Raw genomic sequence first — 18,583 nt, 5'->3', positions numbered from 1 at the left:
TAGTTAATTAGGGGTTACAAAATGGTTTCTTTTAATTCTATCATTCCTTATCGTCTGTTGTCTGTATTATTTCTACAAGGAAAAAATATGCCTTATCAACTATACGGTTACCCATTGGTAGAATTAGTATAGAATGTCAAAATACACATGCTTGATTCTTTCCCTTTATTTACCAATTTTCCAAATAATGAGTTGGTTCCTTTTATGCATTTTATTTTATACATTTAGAAACATTATCCTAAAAAGGGGTTCATGCACTTAGCCAGACTGTCAAATGGGTTGGTGTCACAAAGCAGTTATAAACTCCTACTTTAGAGGATCCCAGGAGACACAGAGGTTAATTTGAGCACGTCTCCAGACTCATTCCAACTATAGTGATTGCCAATTTCCTCATCTTTCACAGCACTAATCTTTATCTTATGCATTTTGGTGCTTGGTAAAATTCCACCTTAAGTTTCACCTTGAAAAATATACATATGTAAATCCTATAGTAGTAGCTGTGGTATAGAGAGAGCACTAATTTGAGTCCGGTGGTCTAATTCAAGGATTGACTATGCTGCTTACTAGTTGTGTAAACCAAGGCAAATTTTTTACTTCTTTGAGCTTCAATTTCTTCATATAGAAAATGGCAAAAATAATATCTAACTTGAAGAATTGTTTTAAGAACTAAAGAGGGAAACATTCTTTAAAGATTGAGACATTATTGATCCTCAGCAATATTTGTTAAATCTGATGGTTCCCCAAAACAGGGAACTTGCTAATTCAACCTTAGACCTTTGGTACTATTCATAGTTGTAAAAAAAAAAAAAAGTGCTTATTGTACTATGAGATAATCCTGATTTAGCACCCTAAGTCACAACACATGCCCACCCTCCTCAACTCTCCCCCTCTCTTTCCTTTTCTCCCTCCCTTTCTTTTTATTCCTCTCACTTCCCTCCCCTTCCTCCCTTCCCTCCGTTCTCCATGGAACCAATTCTGGCAGACAGTTCTAGGGTTTGTCACTATACAAATACTAGCACATACCACTGTGATAATGACCACCAACACGTATAAAATCCTCACTATGGGTTGGAAGTGATTCTGTGGGCTGCAGCCTTAGTCCAGAGTTTGTGTTTTTAACAGCCCTCTACACTGCCCACTGCACCGAGGTCTGGACATTCCTGGAATTTTCCCCTGGTCTTGGAGGACATTTCCCTGACCCTTATTCTAGTCCCCACAAAAAAGTCCCAGACCTTAAAAACTAAGCTGAGATATGAGCTCTTCTGTGATCCCATTTATAGTAAGCAAAAGTGAAACATGATACTTTCACAGAATCAGAGGCTGGAAAGAGCCTCTGATTTTTTAAAAATGGATTTATATGCATAACATCCATTGCAATTAGTGATGGTAGAGTCAGTGACTAATAAAAATGTCATTTCCTGTGATTTTTATCAATTACAATAAATATGCAGTAATCACCCACATTAGCTGCTGAAATGCAGGCAGCCCTCTGGAGTAGAGGCCAGGGGACCTCATTGATGCCTAAAGAGGTAAACCCCACAGGTGCAAATTGACACCTAGGAAAACAGCAGTTAATACATGCTAGAATTTGGAGAAGGAAAAAGTGTTAAAATCAATGTATGTCAAGCAGACAAATTTGGACTTCTCACAAGGATCTGTCACGTTAAACTGGAAATAGCTATAAATTACCTGTAATAGTAAAAATCTTGTCATTTATAACCTTTAAAGCTATGGGCTCATGTAACAAATCAACTCATAGATCATAATCTAGGATAGTCAGCCTGGGTATTTATTTCACTTTTAATGTCTAGAAGCCAGGGCAAACCATGCATGTTCCTCAAAGGGCTCCACAGTGTCCCCTCAGTTCTCAGAGTAATAGAATAAACCAGAGAGATCACTGCCTTGGACCCAGGGTGATGAATGTGTCAAGATATGAAACCTCTTTCTGCTCCTAAAAAGAAAATTAAGATGTGATTGGAAATGCCATAGGTAGTCTCATAATGAATAATTCTGAATAAATCCTACCATTATTCTTTTTATTTGTTTTACTTAGAAGCTATTTGAAGTCATTGGAGCTGAAAGTACATTTTAACATGCCACGCGTATTTACTGTATCTTGTAATCATCTTGCTAACCAGTTCACAGGCAAACAATAATTGGAGTTCTGTGTTTATTTCAGATACCTCAATATAGACTGCCCACAGATAAGAAAGCCAGCTCGGAGACATTTTTAAAGAGGCTGAAACACCTCCACTAAAGTGTTCCAGGAGTGTGACTCAGGAAGATGAACACACTAAGCCTTCTTCTGCATTATGTGAAGATTCAGTGGTAACTAGGTATTTATGATAGAGATGCTGAATGAAGCTTGCATGCATTGAATAAATATTTGATGGAATTGATGCAGGGGGCAGGAGGTTCTGAAAAGGAGTCAGAGCAAAGAACATAGCCACACGACAAACTGACCACTCACTCTATAGTGAGAAAGAGCCCCAACAGTGGGAATTGAGCATAGAGCTCACGATTACATAAAGTTGACATCATGAACTACAAGGAAGGATAGTTGATCTCCAGAAAGACACGAACTCAGAGTCGCACTGTATCCAGCTTCTTTTAATCTTCTCCCTGGCTTCTCTATACGTCCATTTTTTTCTCCCCAACCTTTAATTATAACCAGTCAGTGCTTAGCTCTGCCATGAACAAGAAGTGCTATATAACTTGCTACAATGTGGACAACACCCATGAGTGTGTGGGCACCTGTGTGTGCACACCCATGTGCCCACACGGACAGTTACACATGCACGCAGGCACACACGCACGCTGCCCAGACTAGAAGGCCATGGCTAAGATCACAGCCACATTTAGAATCACTAGGTCTGTGGGTTGGGTAACTTTTCCCCCTTTATTACTTTTCCACATTCTGCCAAGATAGATTTCTAGTGGGGCGAAAATCTGCCTCTGTTTACATGTATGAATACAAACTAATAAAAAAAACCACGGAATTTAATCTTAAAGAGAAGTTAAAAATTAGATTCGGCTAGTAAGCAGTTTAACTAATTCCTTGCATTTGACTGGTTACTTTGAACCTAATTGTTGCTCTCTCTCTGAACTTCACTATTTTCATCATAATGGCTAGTTTCCATAGATTGATTAGTGGTTGCCAATAAGGGAAGAAGAGGGGTTAAATGAAAAGAGAACATACAGAGTTTAGGCACTATTAAGATTGCTTAGGTAAAAAACCTGTAATTCAGAGAGAAAAGCTGATTCTGGGAACCAAATTATTCAAATCAACAACCTCCAGTCTGGAGTTCCAAAACCAAATCAAACCAAGCCAAATTATTCACATGTATGTATGTGAAATAACACACTGATGTGTTTTGTTTTTTTTTGGAATCTGCATGCATCGAATAAATTGAAGAATTGGGCTTCTTTCTCTAGCCTAGGTAATTTCTAGAAATGCCAGCAACCCATATCTTTAGTCTCAATTACTTGATGAAAGAATATTTGTCATTTTTCTTTTTCTTTTTTGGTGAACTAAGTGGATAATTGTCTCAATTCTACGCTTTGAAGCTATGTATACCTGTAGAGTATGTGTTGCATGTGTTGACTGCAGATTACAGTCATGCACCGCTTAATGACAAAGATTCGTTTTGGTAAATGTGTCAGTGCAGTAGGTATGTTTACACCAGTATCATCACCACAAACACGTGAGTAATATGTCATGCCATGATGTTACTACAACGATGACATCACTAGATAATAGGAATTTTTAACTTCATTATAATCTTATAGGACCACAGTCATATATGAGGTCCATCATTGACTGAAATGTCTTTACATGGCATATGACTGTATTTTACATCTGTTAATTTCCAGCAAAGTTAATTTCTATAGAATAATGGGTAATTTTGAAAAATTTTGGCCAAAATGTTACAAACTCATTATTTGATTAACACAACCTTACATACTGTATTCTACTGGTTCTAAGACACATATTTTTAGTTTTTTCATCTCTGGAATCTCTGGAAATGCACCATTACCATCAGTGACAACTTACAATTATAATTTTTTCTTTCATAGTGGCATGTAAAATAAAGATGCATCGTACAATAAACGGCATCTTAGGCTTGTAAAGAAAACGTGCATGTGTGGTGATAATCTGTGGATAATTTCTTGTCCATATGGTCTAAGGTGAAGAAAAATGTTTTCTGTCAAGGATCACCTATTCTTCCCTAATACTTCTTTACGCAGGAATTATATCCCCAAACTACAGCACGGCTCTTTTTACTCTAAAATGTCTTGTATTTACAACAAGTGGTTCACACTAGATTGCAATGTATTTGATAGAAGGTTCCTATTGCCCTGTCCATTACCAACTAAAAAAGTTACAAATGAAAATTCTAGAAGACTCTCATAGGACGAAGCAAGAAGACCAGTTTCCCCATTGCTACCAAAGGGGGCGATGAGTCAAAAAAAAAAAATTAAATGCAAAGTTAGTACCACTAAGTGGGATTTAGTTAATATTTTAATGTCAAGATGAGCATGCAAATGTGCAACAAAATTCTGTGCTACATTCATGCTTGTTTTCTGGAAACTTTGCAGGGCAATTATTGTAATGCAAAAAAACCTCTACCACGGACCCCTCAGCCATGCCACACAGTATTTCCAGCCTGAATTCTTTTTATGTCTATTCTCAGAGCCAGAAGTCTTGGAGAGGATTTTAAATATTAGTTTGAGGTGATATGGGGACAGTAGACCGAAGAGAAAGAACATGTTTCGATTGAATTCTTTTTTAAGTAATAAGGATTCCAGACAAGAAAAACAAACCTATTGGCTCTATGCTCGAATACATGCTTCTTACCACAAGCTTGCTGGCTTGTAGAATATGCAGAAGATATGCACACATACATATAGCAAATATCTATGTTCCTTTTTTTTTTCTGGCAGAGTCATTTAATGGCTGAGGTTGGTATTGCTTCCCTTTCAGCCCTCTGCTCTTTACCTCATCTCATTGTTCCTGGGAGCATTACCTCACTATCCTATATGTACAATTTAAAGGGAATTACCTATTACTTCAATTATTTGTCCCTTATCAACTGATGTTACACTACAAGGATTTGCATTGAAAGGACACAAAGAAAGAGCAAGTCATGGCACATAGCCAAATAAAAGAGTAATGTTCTGGTGAATTTAGCCTAAATAATTTACTGCTATATAAAAGTGGAAAAGTGGAAGGTGAACCCTTTGACCAGTAAATCTCTCCTGCCCGTGAAACCCTTATCTGGTCCCCTCCAACATATTCCACACGAGGAAGCCATCATCATTGGCTCTGGTTTGTTATTTGTAAACCTTGATCTTCTGCACTCGGTGTCCTAAATATGGATAATTAGCATCAGTTTATCACGCTTCTGCATATTTTCTCTTCTCTCCAAACATGCATGCTTCTATTGGCTGCCATTCTGCCACAGAAGATTATGGAGACAGATTGCAGAGAATGAATGTGCTAAACGAGATTAGGAAGGAATAGAAATAGCAACTTGGCCAATAAATTCCTCGTGAGAGCCTTATCATACAATTACACGTTGACTTGTTTCACACTCTCCCAGCCTCTTAATCCAACGCCCCCACCAAGAAGAAAATTTCACTAATTTCTGAATTACTGTATATCCTCCTGACTTGTTACTGAGAGTGGTTGGAAAGAGAAACACTGCTGAAAACAACACATCAAACTTTAAAATAAAAAAATAAACTTTATATGTGAAAATGGGTGGTATGAATTTGGGATGTTTAAAGCGTTTTCACATCTATGAATGAATGCACAAAGCCTTGGCATAGAGAGATATTTAACTTCTCTTTGAGCACCACATTCTCTCATTGTGCTACTTTTGGGGGTTCAGAAGAGTATGAAGGGGAGGATTACCTTGCTTTTAAACAGAACTATCTGATGTGTTTTAAAACAGGACTAACTACTTACTTTTTTATTGTTATTACTGACAATAATCATGACGCCTCTGAGTACTCCTGGGCATATCACTTGGCCTTTGTGAATCCAGTCTCCTCCTCACTCAAACAGGCTGTTTCACATGTTGTAGCTTCTTATGCATAGCTTCTTATGCATATTCGCGTGTATGGGTAGAATTCTTGCCCTCTCTGGGTCTCTTAGACTGTAACGTAGAACGCTGTAATAGGGGCGTCCACAGGGGGAGCTCTCTGCTCTTTCCTCTGCCTGTTAATGTTATTCTCCCCAGGGCTTTAAAATAAGTTATGTGTTTAAAGAGGTCCATTAGGCCTCTTTTAATTCACCAGGGAACTATTTATAGCATACAGCAGCAGTGAGGCATTATGTTTCACCCCAAAAAGCAAGGCGCTGGGGCAGGAGAAAACCCTGAAGGACTGAGATTATGTTTAGTGGAAGGAATGGAAATACAGATCAAATCTTAAAAATGATGTATTTGTCCTCACAGAAGAGGAAAGGCTTCCAGTTCATGGTGGGAAGGATTAATTAGCTAACGAAATTCACAGCAAGGGTAAAGAGAGTTTTTATGCATGGATCATGATGTTGCCTTCACTTTCGTTTTTTCCAGATCATGTCTATTAGGATTGACTGAGGAGAGGGCCTTATGCACGATCCCTAGAAAAGATTTCATATTTCAGAAGATTTGTTTCCAGGCTCTGACTTCAGAGACAAAACTGGACAACATTCATTCAACAAATATGTATTGAGTGGCTCCTATGCTGCCAGGCACTGTTCTGAGATCGTGGGGTGTACCAACACAAAGAAAGAGCCCCGCCCGGGAAGACCAGACAGTTGCAGGATGCTGGTATATCTTGACAAATGTTGGTGAGTATGGGTTTGCTTTTTGCAAGCTAGCTCATCTATTGGCTGCCAGGGATTTCCTTATTTGAAGAGAGAGCCAGCCTGGAACCTCCTTCCCTCCATTTACCTTGATAGGGAGAGAGGGACCAATGGACCTGTAAGGAAGCCCTGGAAGGTGCTTGTCTGAGGATCCTAGACTCTTCATAGGAAATAGTAGGTCAGAGAATGCCTGTCTTCCTAGAACCACATCCAGGAACAGATGCCATAGCGTGGCAGTCATCGCTCCAATGAACTTCCTACATTTCAAATTCTAAAGTCATCTGTCCAGAAACACACACACACACACACACACACACACACGTTTGATGTTTGAAAAGTTCTCCTTTCTCTGCATCCTCCTCTCCTCCAAAGTCACTGATGTTCAAGGCACCTGTTTTGGGGGACATGAGTTCTGCTAAATGGGGTGAGAGTGACCTAAAGAAGGGATAGGACTGGTTTGTTGTTTTGTTTCCTAAAGAAAATGTCTTGGAGGCTTTTTAGTGCTAATTTGGGGGACCCTTAGGTTTGGCTTCATCTCTCCCTCTCAAGCAAGGCGTACAGCTGAGACCCACAAGAAGTCCCTAGGCAGGTGTCTCACAGGCAGACTTGGACTTGGAGCTCAGCTACTGGAGATAGAGGGACCTCCACACCGAACATGTGATATCAGATGAGGAGTTATTAATAACCGTTGTCCCCTCCCCTATGTCATATTTCCTAAATTGGTGAGCTAAATTGGGGGTGGGGGCAGTGAGAGGGAGCCGTTTGCCATTAATCTGGGAACAAACAGCTAACCTCGGTGACTGGTATTTTCGCTTTTCTTTTCTCACTTTTCTCAGTGTGGGGAAGCGGTGGAGCCCGCGCGAAGCGATTGTGAGGGGCTCTGCTGGAATTTGGCAGCGCGGAGGCTTGGAGAGCAGCCCCATGCTGGCTCCTATTCAGCAGGCCAGTTTTCCTCGAGCTTTGGAAGTTTCACTCAGCCGTGCACTCAATGGCTTCACAAAGCTGATTACAAGCTTCAGCGCATTCCTGAAGGAGCCAAAAGCGACGCAGGTGCAAACGAGCCGAGGGAGCCCCTTATCCCGGTGACAGAATGGGACAAGCTGGGAAAGGCTTGGACCACACAAATCCAAGCTCACCAGGCAGCAGAAAGCCTGCCTTGGGAACCGGGGGTCATTATCCGCCCTATTCAGCTGGGCCCAGGGACCCTGGGGGCCTGGGAGGCCGGCCCGAGCAGGAGCGCCAGCGCCAGTGCGCGCCTGCGGGAGTGGGGACCTCGCTGGGCCCCGCGGCCAGGCTGGGGCGCCGGACCACGGTTTGTGAGATTGCGCGGACAGCATCAGTGAAATCCGTGTTCCGAAGGGCCGTGTCAACACAAGTAGGGACACAGGAGAAAGAGCGTGCAGGAGAAAACCTGATGCGTGGACGGTGGTCAACGTTTGTTCTTCCCACGTCCAGACCGCACTGCCCTGTCCCAGCCCCAGCGTGGAGCTGCGGGTCCCCGTCGACCCCCCAGGCCACCGACACTCAGCTCCGAGGGTCACTCTGAGCCTTTTCTCCCCCACCCGGCTTTTCGCATCCGTCCTTGTGGCAATGGGGTTCCGCGGAGGGTGACCCGACGCAGTGCGTTGGCAGGTACAGTGACCACGCGCCGGGAGCGGGGTCGGCCAGTCACAGGACCGCCCAATGGAAGGCGGGAAAGGAGGACGCCCTCGCTGCGAGTCTGATTCTGAAGCAGGGGCGGAGGGTCCATCCCCGCCCGGAGAATGAATGACGTCTCCTGTCGGCGCTCTCGGACCTCAAACCGGTGGCTGCGGGAGGCAGAGAAAGAAGGGCAGCGCCGCGGGGAGCGCGCGGGAAAGGAGCGACAGCAGGCGGGAGAGAGGGACGTGGGCGTAGGAGGGACACGAGGCGGGGTGGGGGCGGGGCTGACGCGTGGGCCCCCTCGGAGCGTCCTGCGCCAGCGTGGGAAGCCCTGCGCCTCGTCCAGGCGAGCGCGGCCCTGGAGTCCCTGTGTGGGGCTGGGCCCGGGTCCTGCTCTCGCGCGCCCCCCAGCTCGTCGTCCTGCCCCCCGCGCTGGGCCCGGCTGCTCCCCAGGGTCCCCGCGGGCAGGGCGCGGGCGGGCCGGGCGCGCACGCCGACGCTCTTTTGTCTGATAACTAATTTGAGTTAATGCGATCTTTATGTAAAGCTAACAGCGGATAATTGTCTATTTTCTCGCCAACAATCTCCATCACAATCACTTATCTGGAAACCTGCGGCTGGATTAATCGTTATATTCCCGAGATGAGCGTCGCTGCAATTCGCAGCGAACGCGGGTGGGAACAGGGAAACGCCTCCCCCGCGCTTGCGCGGCGGGTTACGGGCCAGCTCTGCTGCCGCCCGCGACCAGGGGTGTCCCGGGGGTAGTGTCCGCGGGCGGGGCTGCAGGACGCCTTCTCCAGGGCTGCTTTTGTTCGGGTGGGTGGTGCGGGGGTGCGGAAGGCGGAGGGAGGAAGAAGAGGAGGAGGCAGCAGGGGAGGACGGGACTAAGGGGACCAGGCGGAGGAGGATATGCGGCTGCGAAGCCGGGCACAGCCTGGGTGTAGCTGGGCCTGGGCAGTCCCTCCGTGCACCGTGACGTGGCCCTACGGTCCACCCGGCTGAGGAGCTGTCGGTGTCAGAAACAAGTCTTTCGACCTGGAAGGATGCCCCCCACTTTTTTTCCTGCAGAAAAGGTGACCTCTCCCCTCCTCTGGGTCCCTCTAGCTTCATACCCTGCCCCACCCACCAGTTCGCGCCTCAAGTCCCTCTCCCAAGATCCCTAGCTTCAGGATCTCCATCTCTGCAACTTATTGACAATATTTACTCTCCTCGCGATTGAAATACCCAAGAGGGAAAACCTTGGGTGTGGAAACACATCCCAGGGCCGCAATCCCCACGGTGCTCCCGTGCTAGGGACAAAACACGATGGCAGATGGAATTAAGGCCTCTGGGGGAAAGGTACTTGTACGGCAAAGATTTTGTCTTCCTGAGCTGAAGTCAAAACATGAGCGTCAAAAGAAAATCCGTGTGGTTCTGGTGGTGGAGGTTCTCTGTGCGTGTGACTTCCTCGTGCAGTAAAGTATAAAGCGATTGACGGCTGGACCCCAGTGCTGCGTAGGGCTGGGTACTTGGAAGGACACCGTTAGATTCCATTTACTTCTACAACAGATTTGCCAGCCATGGGACCACCATCGCAACTTTTCAAAGTGGGGTTTCTGAAAAATGGCAAATTCAGTCTCAATTCGTGACAGTTCTTGGCCACATAGAATGGAACCATTTGTTTCCCTGTTGGCATTATAACTCAAACTTCTAAGAGTGGAAGAATACAGTGAAATAAAATGCCACGAAATTACTGGATTTTTAAAGAAAGGAAGACCCCAAATTAACCCCAAGATAAGACATTGCAAATTCCTATTAAAATCTTTAAGTCTTCAATTTTCCCCTCCAGCAGCTTGATGAGGTCTTTAAAAGCAAACAAGTAAATCCACCCTCCCATGTCAGCTAGCCCCAGCCCTTGCCGAGTTTCCCAGGGCTGCTTTTTGTTGTGGCATTCTGGAATCATCCCACTTCATCTCTCACCTGAATCTTGTCATCTCGGCCATCTTGAAGTGATCTGGGAACAATGCTGATCCCTGCGACAGACCCGCTGGTCAATCAGGCAGAACAGACTATGCAAATGCTGTGGAGAGGCGAAGCGCCCGGGAACACTGGCTCCCATTGTCTTGGGCATTTCAAAGCGCAGAGCAGCTGCGCAGACTTGTCGCCTCGGACCCTCGGTTGCCACACTAATGTCATCATTGCAAAACATCAGATTTTGAAAACTATACAATCCGAATTCATTAGCAGCCTCTGGGCAAAGGCTTCTCTTCTCCAGGACAAGTTTCAAACTCCAGATTCCCTTCTGCTGGGAGGAGAAAGGGAAAGGGGTGTTTTGCAAGTGACGGTGGCTGGCAACCCATAATTGCCTCTTTCTGGCTAATTCGAAAACTTTAAAACTTGTCTTTGGGGTTCTGAGCTCTGACCTCTGACTCACACGACTCTGAAATTTTGAGGTTTTCGCGTTTTCCCTTAAGCGTTGCTTGCAAGTTCAAATTCATTGAAAGCAGCCAAGACAACGCGTGGAGTGAATGTAACAAAGACACCATCTTCTGCTTTCATGATAACGCCAGTGAGAGTTTTGGAAGTAATTTTCTTTAGATTGAACTCTAAACAATACATGTTAGAGCAATTGTATCCCTAAAGCAAACAAGTTAGTTACACAGACAACGACGTTCCTCACTGGCGCTGTTACAAACAGCTCACCAACTTCGAGTGTCCACCATGACACGCGCGTCTTAGTGTTTTATGTAATTGTTTTATCCCCCATTGCTGAGATAACGAATCTTCTCTCTCCCTATTGCCTTGCCCCACCCCCAACTTCCAGGCTGGTGTCCTTTTTTTTAGAACCATGGCGGCAGGCGGGATGCGCATGGTGCTCGAAGCAACGGCCGGTGGGGTGGGTTCTGGGCGCCGGGGCGCGGGTGCGGAATGCCCTGAGCCCCCCAGACTGGCACCTGCCGGCACTGGGACCTCGCGGCGCAGGCCACGGTCTAGTCTGAGGGCACAGAGGCCGCGCGCAGCCGCGCTTTCCAGACTTCTGGGAGGCCCCAGGGCACCAGCTCTCGGATCAAGTTGTGTTCTCCACTCGTGGACCGATTTGTTAATTTCATTTACAGTATTTGTTACAGTATTTGATAATTTCATTTACTGTTCATTTACAGTATTCCATGTCCCCTGTCCTCTCCCTACCTCTTCTGTGAGTTGGAGAATTTTTCCAGGAAAAGCAAGTCCACAGGGAGAAAAGCCAATCAACACTAGGCCAATTCCTAGCCAGGAGCTAAATGTTAAGCATCAAGGTTGAAGGTGGCAGAAAGGGTCGAGTTCCCCCCTGCGCTTCCCCGTCCCCGCAACCCCTGCGATGAGCCCTGCAGCCTCTTAAAGTGCCTTCCCGTTCCTGACATACTGAGGGAGTAGAATTTGGAAGGGCAGTGCAACCAAATAACGTTTTTGTAAACACAACAAGGAGAACAGGGAAATAAATGGAGAAAAGGCCTCATCGGGTGTGCCTTATTTGGTTAGGGTTTGGGGTACAGGTGCAGGCCTCTATTGCATCCCAGGGAAAAGCTCTTCCTAAATATGGACACTTTTGGAGGAACTGAACTAGAACACTCCATGGAAAATGGTATGATTTGAGTCTTCAGGTTCCAGACTGCAGTTGCTCTTCGAACCTCCCGACTGGGCCTGGGAGGTAGACGGTCTCCAGCACCCTCCAGGCACCCTCACTCTGCACGACTCACCCAGGGCTGGCAAGACCCGCAATGACTGCAACAGGGCTGGAAGCCAGAAGCAAACTTTCTGGAAGTCCTGGCTATGAGGAAGCAGGACACCAAGGATGATGTAAGTTCCAGAGAGAGTTTTTGCCGGGTTGGATCACCAGTGTCTCTCCAGGGTGTAGACAGAGCCTGGTTCATTGGAGGTGTCTAAAATGTGCTTGCAGAAGCACTCAAGAGGCCTTGGCCAAGGGTGGAGCTGATGGTCGCAGGAAAATTTCAATGGCTAAGGTGGGCCTCTTCCTAGCAGATGCTGCTCCAACGTGCCCACTCTGGTTGGGCCAGCGCCCTGCAAGCTGGTGAGCCTGGTCTTGTCCTTGCCTTCCTGTCTGTCTCACACACATTCACTTTCACACACATCATGTGCATTCTTACACACTCATACACCCACATGACACACACACTGTACACTAACACATGCACACATACCAGAATCTCACACACACAGATGCATACTACACAGAGCCACACAAGTTCACTCACGTGATTTAAACACACACACACACACACACACACACACACACACACACACACACTCCCTTGGGGCCCTGAAGTAACAGGCTGGCTGAGTACTGGAACTGGCTTGTAGCTGGGCACCTGATCCTTATGGGAGGAGAAATCGTAAGGCTAGTAAGAATACTATGTTAGCTACACACAGGGATGAGTGAGCACATTCTCATAAAAATTCAACAAGTACAGCAAAAAAGTAATGTTGGTGAAAGAAGGGCAGTTTTTTCTGAAGGTTTTTCTTCTGAGCTCTCAGAGCCAGCTTCCTGTCAAGCTTGCCAATGGGTTGATTATCACTTTGTATCCAACTCTTCCAGGTTTATACTTTCTCACAGTATATTTGGGCGCCCGCTTAGGCTGCTGTTATCCAACATGGTAGCCACCAGCCACGCGTAACTACTGAGCACTTCAAATCTGGCCAGTGAGTATGTGAAAGAAAGCATGTAAAATACCTCATTAATCATTTAAAAATACTGATTTCAAATCGAAATGATTATACTTTTGGCATATTGGGTAAAATAAAATACATTATTTAAGTTAATTTCACTTGCTTCTTTTTACGTTTTTAAAATGCAGCTATTGGGAAATTTAAACTTACCTATGTGGCTCCTATTTGTGGCTTATATTCTTTCTGTAGGTCAGCCCTAGACTTTCTCACTGATCCTTCAGGAAATGGAAGAGGAAAAGCAAAAATGGTGGAAGATGCTGAGTTCCTGATTTAGCAGGAGGGGATATAGACCCACCCCAATGTTAAAGTTGCTTTTGTAACATAATATATTATCAAACCTTCTTTTCTTTCACAAGAATGCATGGTGGGGGTGGGTGGGTGGCATTACACGTTGTACTTTATTGCTTGATTCATTTTCTTTCCATTTTAACTTTAATTCCATTTAATCACTGTATTGTGATCTCAGTCAGCAATCTTAAATGAACTCTCGAGTAACTTTTGAAGAATCTTCCTACAAAGGTTGGATAATGATGTGATGTAAATTACTACAGATTATTGTATAATGTCTACACCAGGCTGAAGCAACCCCTTTCCTGTTATTTTCAAATTTCAGGTCAGCATTTTGGTAATTTTCTACTTTTTATTTTTTTTCTCCTGCAACGTATTACCACCACCGCCCACCACCACTGAAACTCGACACAAAACAAACAAAACAAAAGCTTAAGCAAGAATTTACATCACCTGAAAATGCTTCCTACTAAGCAAGAATGGAATTTGTTCCATATTTCCCCCCTATGATTGACTCATAATTTAAAAAATCTATGATGTCATACCTTGATCAAGGAGATTACTACAAAATATGTACAATCTTTTTGTGTTTTAAAAGTAGTCTACATTAGCATTTTAGAAATTAGATTTCTAGAAGTAAAATCATAAAACTGAGAAATTATATTTCACCTTTTGATGATAGCAAAAGAGAGGAGATTGCTCTAATGATATTGTTTTTAATAAATTCAGTGTAACTGCAACATGAAAATTCTGCATGCATATATACTTGATATACACACTTTGCATTTTTAAATATATTTATCTAGAGCATTATGTAATTAATGGCAAAGCAATTCATCAAAAATGTGAGGTGAGTCTATTTTGACAATAAATTGGAAGTATCTTATACATGATTTTTGTTAAAATTAAAATTTTGTTTCTATCATAAAAGGAATTCTGTTACTCATTATTGGTATGTCCATTTACTGTTCTATTTTTGTCTAAATGAAATTTAACTAAAGGAAAAAATTATTGTAGAATACCAAGATCAAGGTTTTGTGGGCAAGGTCATTGAAATACTCGTAGTTTATTCTTTATTTTAACTCCTTGGAAAATATCCCTCTTGTTATTCAATTCTTCTGCTCAATTTAGGAAAAAGTTAATAGAAATAGGTTATGCTTTAATCAAACTACCTGTTTTTTAAGAGTTTCCTATGGAATAACTAAAAATTTAGCACGTATCTTGCTGAAGAGCCATCACCATCCTATGAGAAACTCAACTAATCTCAGGTGGGATGTGTAAGATATGGTATATGTATTAGTATAACAAGGTTGTTTATTTTTGTGATGACTCATGTTTGCTCTCATTAAACTAACTGAAATAAAACTAAAGGAAACAAACTGCAAGAATTTAGCCACTTAACTGCCAACTCTGCTCTTCTATTTTTAGAATCATCTTGGAGTAAAAGAACAAAAAGTTATTAAAAAGCATAGAGAAGAGGGCTAATCTGGTGGCTTAGGCGGTTGGAGAGCCGTGCTCCTAACGCTGAGGTTGCTGGTTCTATTCCCACATGGGCCAGTGAGATGCGCCCTCTACAGCTAAGATTGTGAACAACAGCTGTCCCTGGAGATGGGCTGTCTTGGGCTGCTGTTGGCTGCTGTGGGCTGCCTTGGGCTATCATGTGCTACTATGAGTGGCCGGTGGCCATTGTGGAGTGGCCGGCAGCCATCATGAGCGGCCGGCAGCCGGCGAGAGCTGCCATGAGCTGTTGTGAACGGACGACCAACGGCCTCAGCCAGGGGAGCGCAAGGCTCATAATACCAACATGGGCCAGGGAGCTGTGTCCTACACAATTATACTGAGAAACAACGTCTTGAACCGGAGTGCTGTGGTGGGGAGGCGGAAAAAAGGGGGGAAAATAAAAATAAAAAGAGCAGCTTTATTAAAAAATAAAAACATAGAGAAACTCAGGCACATAGTACCCAAACTAGCAGTATAGAAATTCATGCCAGCAAACTTCCCAGTTAGCTTGTTCTTTGGTTTATTTAATAAACGTATTACATGACCTTATTTGCTTCATCATGTTATTAGAAAGATTCTCATTGGCTTTCTGTTTTTCTTTTTTACCCCCAAAAGACTGTAATGGTCATACACTTTCAAATATTCACAGACAAGATATTCTGGATAAATAATCTAAGATTAACTAAATTAGGTCACTGTTCATACAGGGCCAGTGTGATATGTCTCTTGTGGTGAAATTATCTGCTGTCAGCTACATTGATTGAAAAACCACTACAGACTGAAAAAGAAAAAAGTCTTATTACAAGATTTCTCAAAAGCAGATAAGACAGCAAAGAAGCCCTCTAGTAAATGAGGGACCTTATCTAGATTTTAATATGACCGTAAGCAAATTGTAAATGTTTTTGTAAGTTAGACAACTTGTATGGGAAAGCAGACGTTTCTAAAGTTTCTAGAAGTCTAAGCCAGTCAGTACAGTTTGCACATCTGTTCATTGTTGGTGGGTCTTTGTTCTTTTCCTCAAGCTATATTCCGTAGAAAGGAAGGCTGAATAGCATCAAATTCAGGGTACATTGTCTGGACTGTTTAATGCATTCTAGAATGGATAAACCCCAACAGACTGACGCTTGAATATCATTGTGTGAAGACACCTTCCTTTTTCTTTATTTATTGTTTATGTCTAACTTCATGATGGTTTCTCTCTTTTTGAAAACTGCTATTCATACTAATAAAATTCCTTATAACAAGACCAAAATGTCAGGGATTCGAAAAGAAGGTTCTTGAGATTTTTATGCATTTGCTAAAATCAGTAACATACTCTGTTTATTTTTGCTAGCTAGCCTCCATAGCTATTTTTTAGGTGAACAAATAAATGCTCCGTTTGTCTGGGCCCTGTGGCCATCATTGTCTTATCAGTCAAAGTTCGCTGAATTGTTTTTCCATTACCATTATGATCTACTTATTATCACAAAAGATATTTAATGAGTTGATACTTTAATATAATTAACAGAATGGCTGTTAGGAAATATATTTCAAAAATAAACACAGACTAGTCTAGCAACTAGTGGATGCCATCCTATTTAAAATGTACTATATCTAGCACATATTTCTGAGGGGTAATAACTAGGATAGCCATTATCTTCAGGTTTAAACTGCATTTCTAATGTAAACATACTGTCTCAGGCATGCAATAAACTGTAATGAAATAAAACTGAAAAGAAAATCCAGCAGCCCGAAACGGAACGTTCTTGATTGCATTCTAATAGGAAAGTGAGCACTTTGCAGAAGAATATTGCGCTAGTTCAAATATTCCAGGGAGCAACAGCTGCGGGTAGATATAAACTCTGGAAAAACAGCTGCCAAAACAAAAATAGAAAAGCAAAATAAATCAGAGTTTGAGGTCTGGAATGAAGAATTCTTTAAAGTTTAAAATATTAAATTTCACGTGAAAGTGAGGGCTGAAAACTGCCCAGCTCTGCTCACAGTTCTGCTGTGGACATCAGGGACGAGTTGGCACCCCTTCCTTCCCCTACCCAGACACATTATACTCCCCAAGATCTTTTTAGCAAACTTCAGCCACCAGTGCACTCCTGCTGTTGTGTCCATCTAGGGCAAGTATGCTAGAGCCACTGACATCCCTGGGAAGATGGAAGTAGCAACCCCTGCTTACTTGAGTCTCAGAAACTTCCTTTGCACCATCATGATTTGACCTTAGTGTTCAGGGGATTGGTTCACAACATGCCTCTTGTTCAGGTCACAGGTACACTTGTAGTCGAAGGGTTTGGCACTTTACTTGGTTTGGCCTTTCATAGATTTTCTGGCTATTTCCAACTAGACCCCAACGTGCTCCAATAGCAGGGTCATGTCTGAAGCCCTTATCTGCTCTGGAAGAAAATGAATCCATTCTCTCTGTCTGGTTACACCAAGTAATGCACATTTTGTGAGGGGTAGAGGTAAAGGGGCATCCTTTTCATTCATGAGCCAAACTCCCATTCACATCTCCTTCCTCCTTGATCTGAGCATGCCCAGGGTTTGTGGCTTTTAAAAACTTATGTTTCATGTGCCTCTCTCTTTAGAGAGAGATAAATGGAACAAAATGAGGGAAGGACTCTCAAAGGCCATTCCATGAGAGGATGTTTCTAAAGATCTGTAGCACGGGCTTTTATTTCAGGTCTGCAAAAATTAACAGATACCTTCACTGGGCTTTATTCATAAGCTGCAATGCTAACTTATATTCCTTTTAATAAAAAAAAGAGAAGATGGTAGTGTAAGAGTCAATAGATATTTAATAAATATTTATTGTATTCCTGGTACTTTGCAAAGCACGGATACAAAACTAAAAGAGATGTTAGTTATGATTCATGCTCTCAGGAAATTCTCAACTTTGTAAGGGAGAAAGAGAGTAAATGCTTGAATACCGCACAACATGGCAATGCAATAGCAGGTCATTCCATGGGAATAATAAGAGGGTAGTTGGCATCTGTGTCCAGTGAGATCACAGCCAGCATCCAGGGATCTCAGTCTTGGAGAAAGAAAGGCAAAGCGAAAGGAATTCTAGGCAGGGAACAGCATATATAAAGGTGCAGAGGCTTGAAAGAGGAAGTTGTTATCAAGAATATGCAAGCTACCTGGGCCAACGGGCACTTTTACAGGAATGAAGGCTTTAATAATTCTGTGGGGGAAGGGAGGGATTTGGGTTTGGGCAGTCAGGGAAAGCTTCCCAGAGGGAGATGGAATTTGCTTAGGGCCTTAGAGCAGAGAGTACGCTTGGAGAGCTTAGGTGGAAGGCAACTTCTCTCACAGAGGGAGCAGCAGAGGGAATGAGAAGGGAGGGTGAGTGTTAGCAGTGTACTTAGGGTGGGGCATCCTTGAGTTGTGTTGGAGTAGAAGACTTTGAGCATGTAGAGAGAGGGTGATAATGCTGGGGAAGGAGTGTCTGGTTGAGCAGTGGAGGAACTTGAAGGCAGGTAACGAATGTAGACCTGATTCTTTGGGCAACAAAGACCTGGTGAATGATTTCGAGCAGGAAAGATGGGTGAGCTTTGCTACATCTTGGGTATCTAGGTGTGTGTGGGACTGCTAGGATTGCTGTATATGGCT

At 43.4% G+C, this 18,583-nt stretch overlaps 1 protein-coding gene across 6 annotated transcripts in view; it reads left to right on the top strand.

Moving 5' to 3' along the window:
* LOC308496450 (uncharacterized protein) overlaps window positions 1-16,173 on the top strand; it is a 206,773-nt gene extending 190,600 nt beyond the window's left edge. For 5 of the 6 annotated variants that reach the window (XM_081045814.1, XM_081045815.1, XM_081045816.1 and 2 more), the window contains 5 exons: window positions 2,180-2,336; window positions 6,582-6,838; window positions 7,690-12,310; window positions 13,068-13,171; window positions 13,388-16,173. In XM_081045814.1, coding sequence (XP_080901940.1) covers window positions 6,833-6,838; window positions 7,690-8,196 — 513 coding nt within the window. In that variant the 5' untranslated portion in view covers window positions 2,180-2,336; window positions 6,582-6,832 and the 3' untranslated portion in view covers window positions 8,197-12,310; window positions 13,068-13,171; window positions 13,388-16,173. The remainder of the gene's footprint in view (window positions 1-2,179; window positions 2,337-6,581; window positions 6,839-7,689; window positions 12,311-13,067; window positions 13,172-13,387) is intronic. The other variant, XM_081045818.1, reaches the window with a different exon arrangement.
* The last annotated feature ends 2,410 nt before the right edge of the window (window positions 16,174-18,583 follow it).

Source organism: Rhinolophus hipposideros, assembly GCF_964194185.1.
Source record: "Rhinolophus hipposideros genome assembly, chromosome: 4".
NCBI lineage: Eukaryota > Metazoa > Chordata > Mammalia > Chiroptera > Rhinolophidae > Rhinolophus > Rhinolophus hipposideros.
The sequence above is the reverse complement of the archived record's forward strand: the minus strand, read 5'-3'. Positions and strand labels throughout refer to the sequence as shown.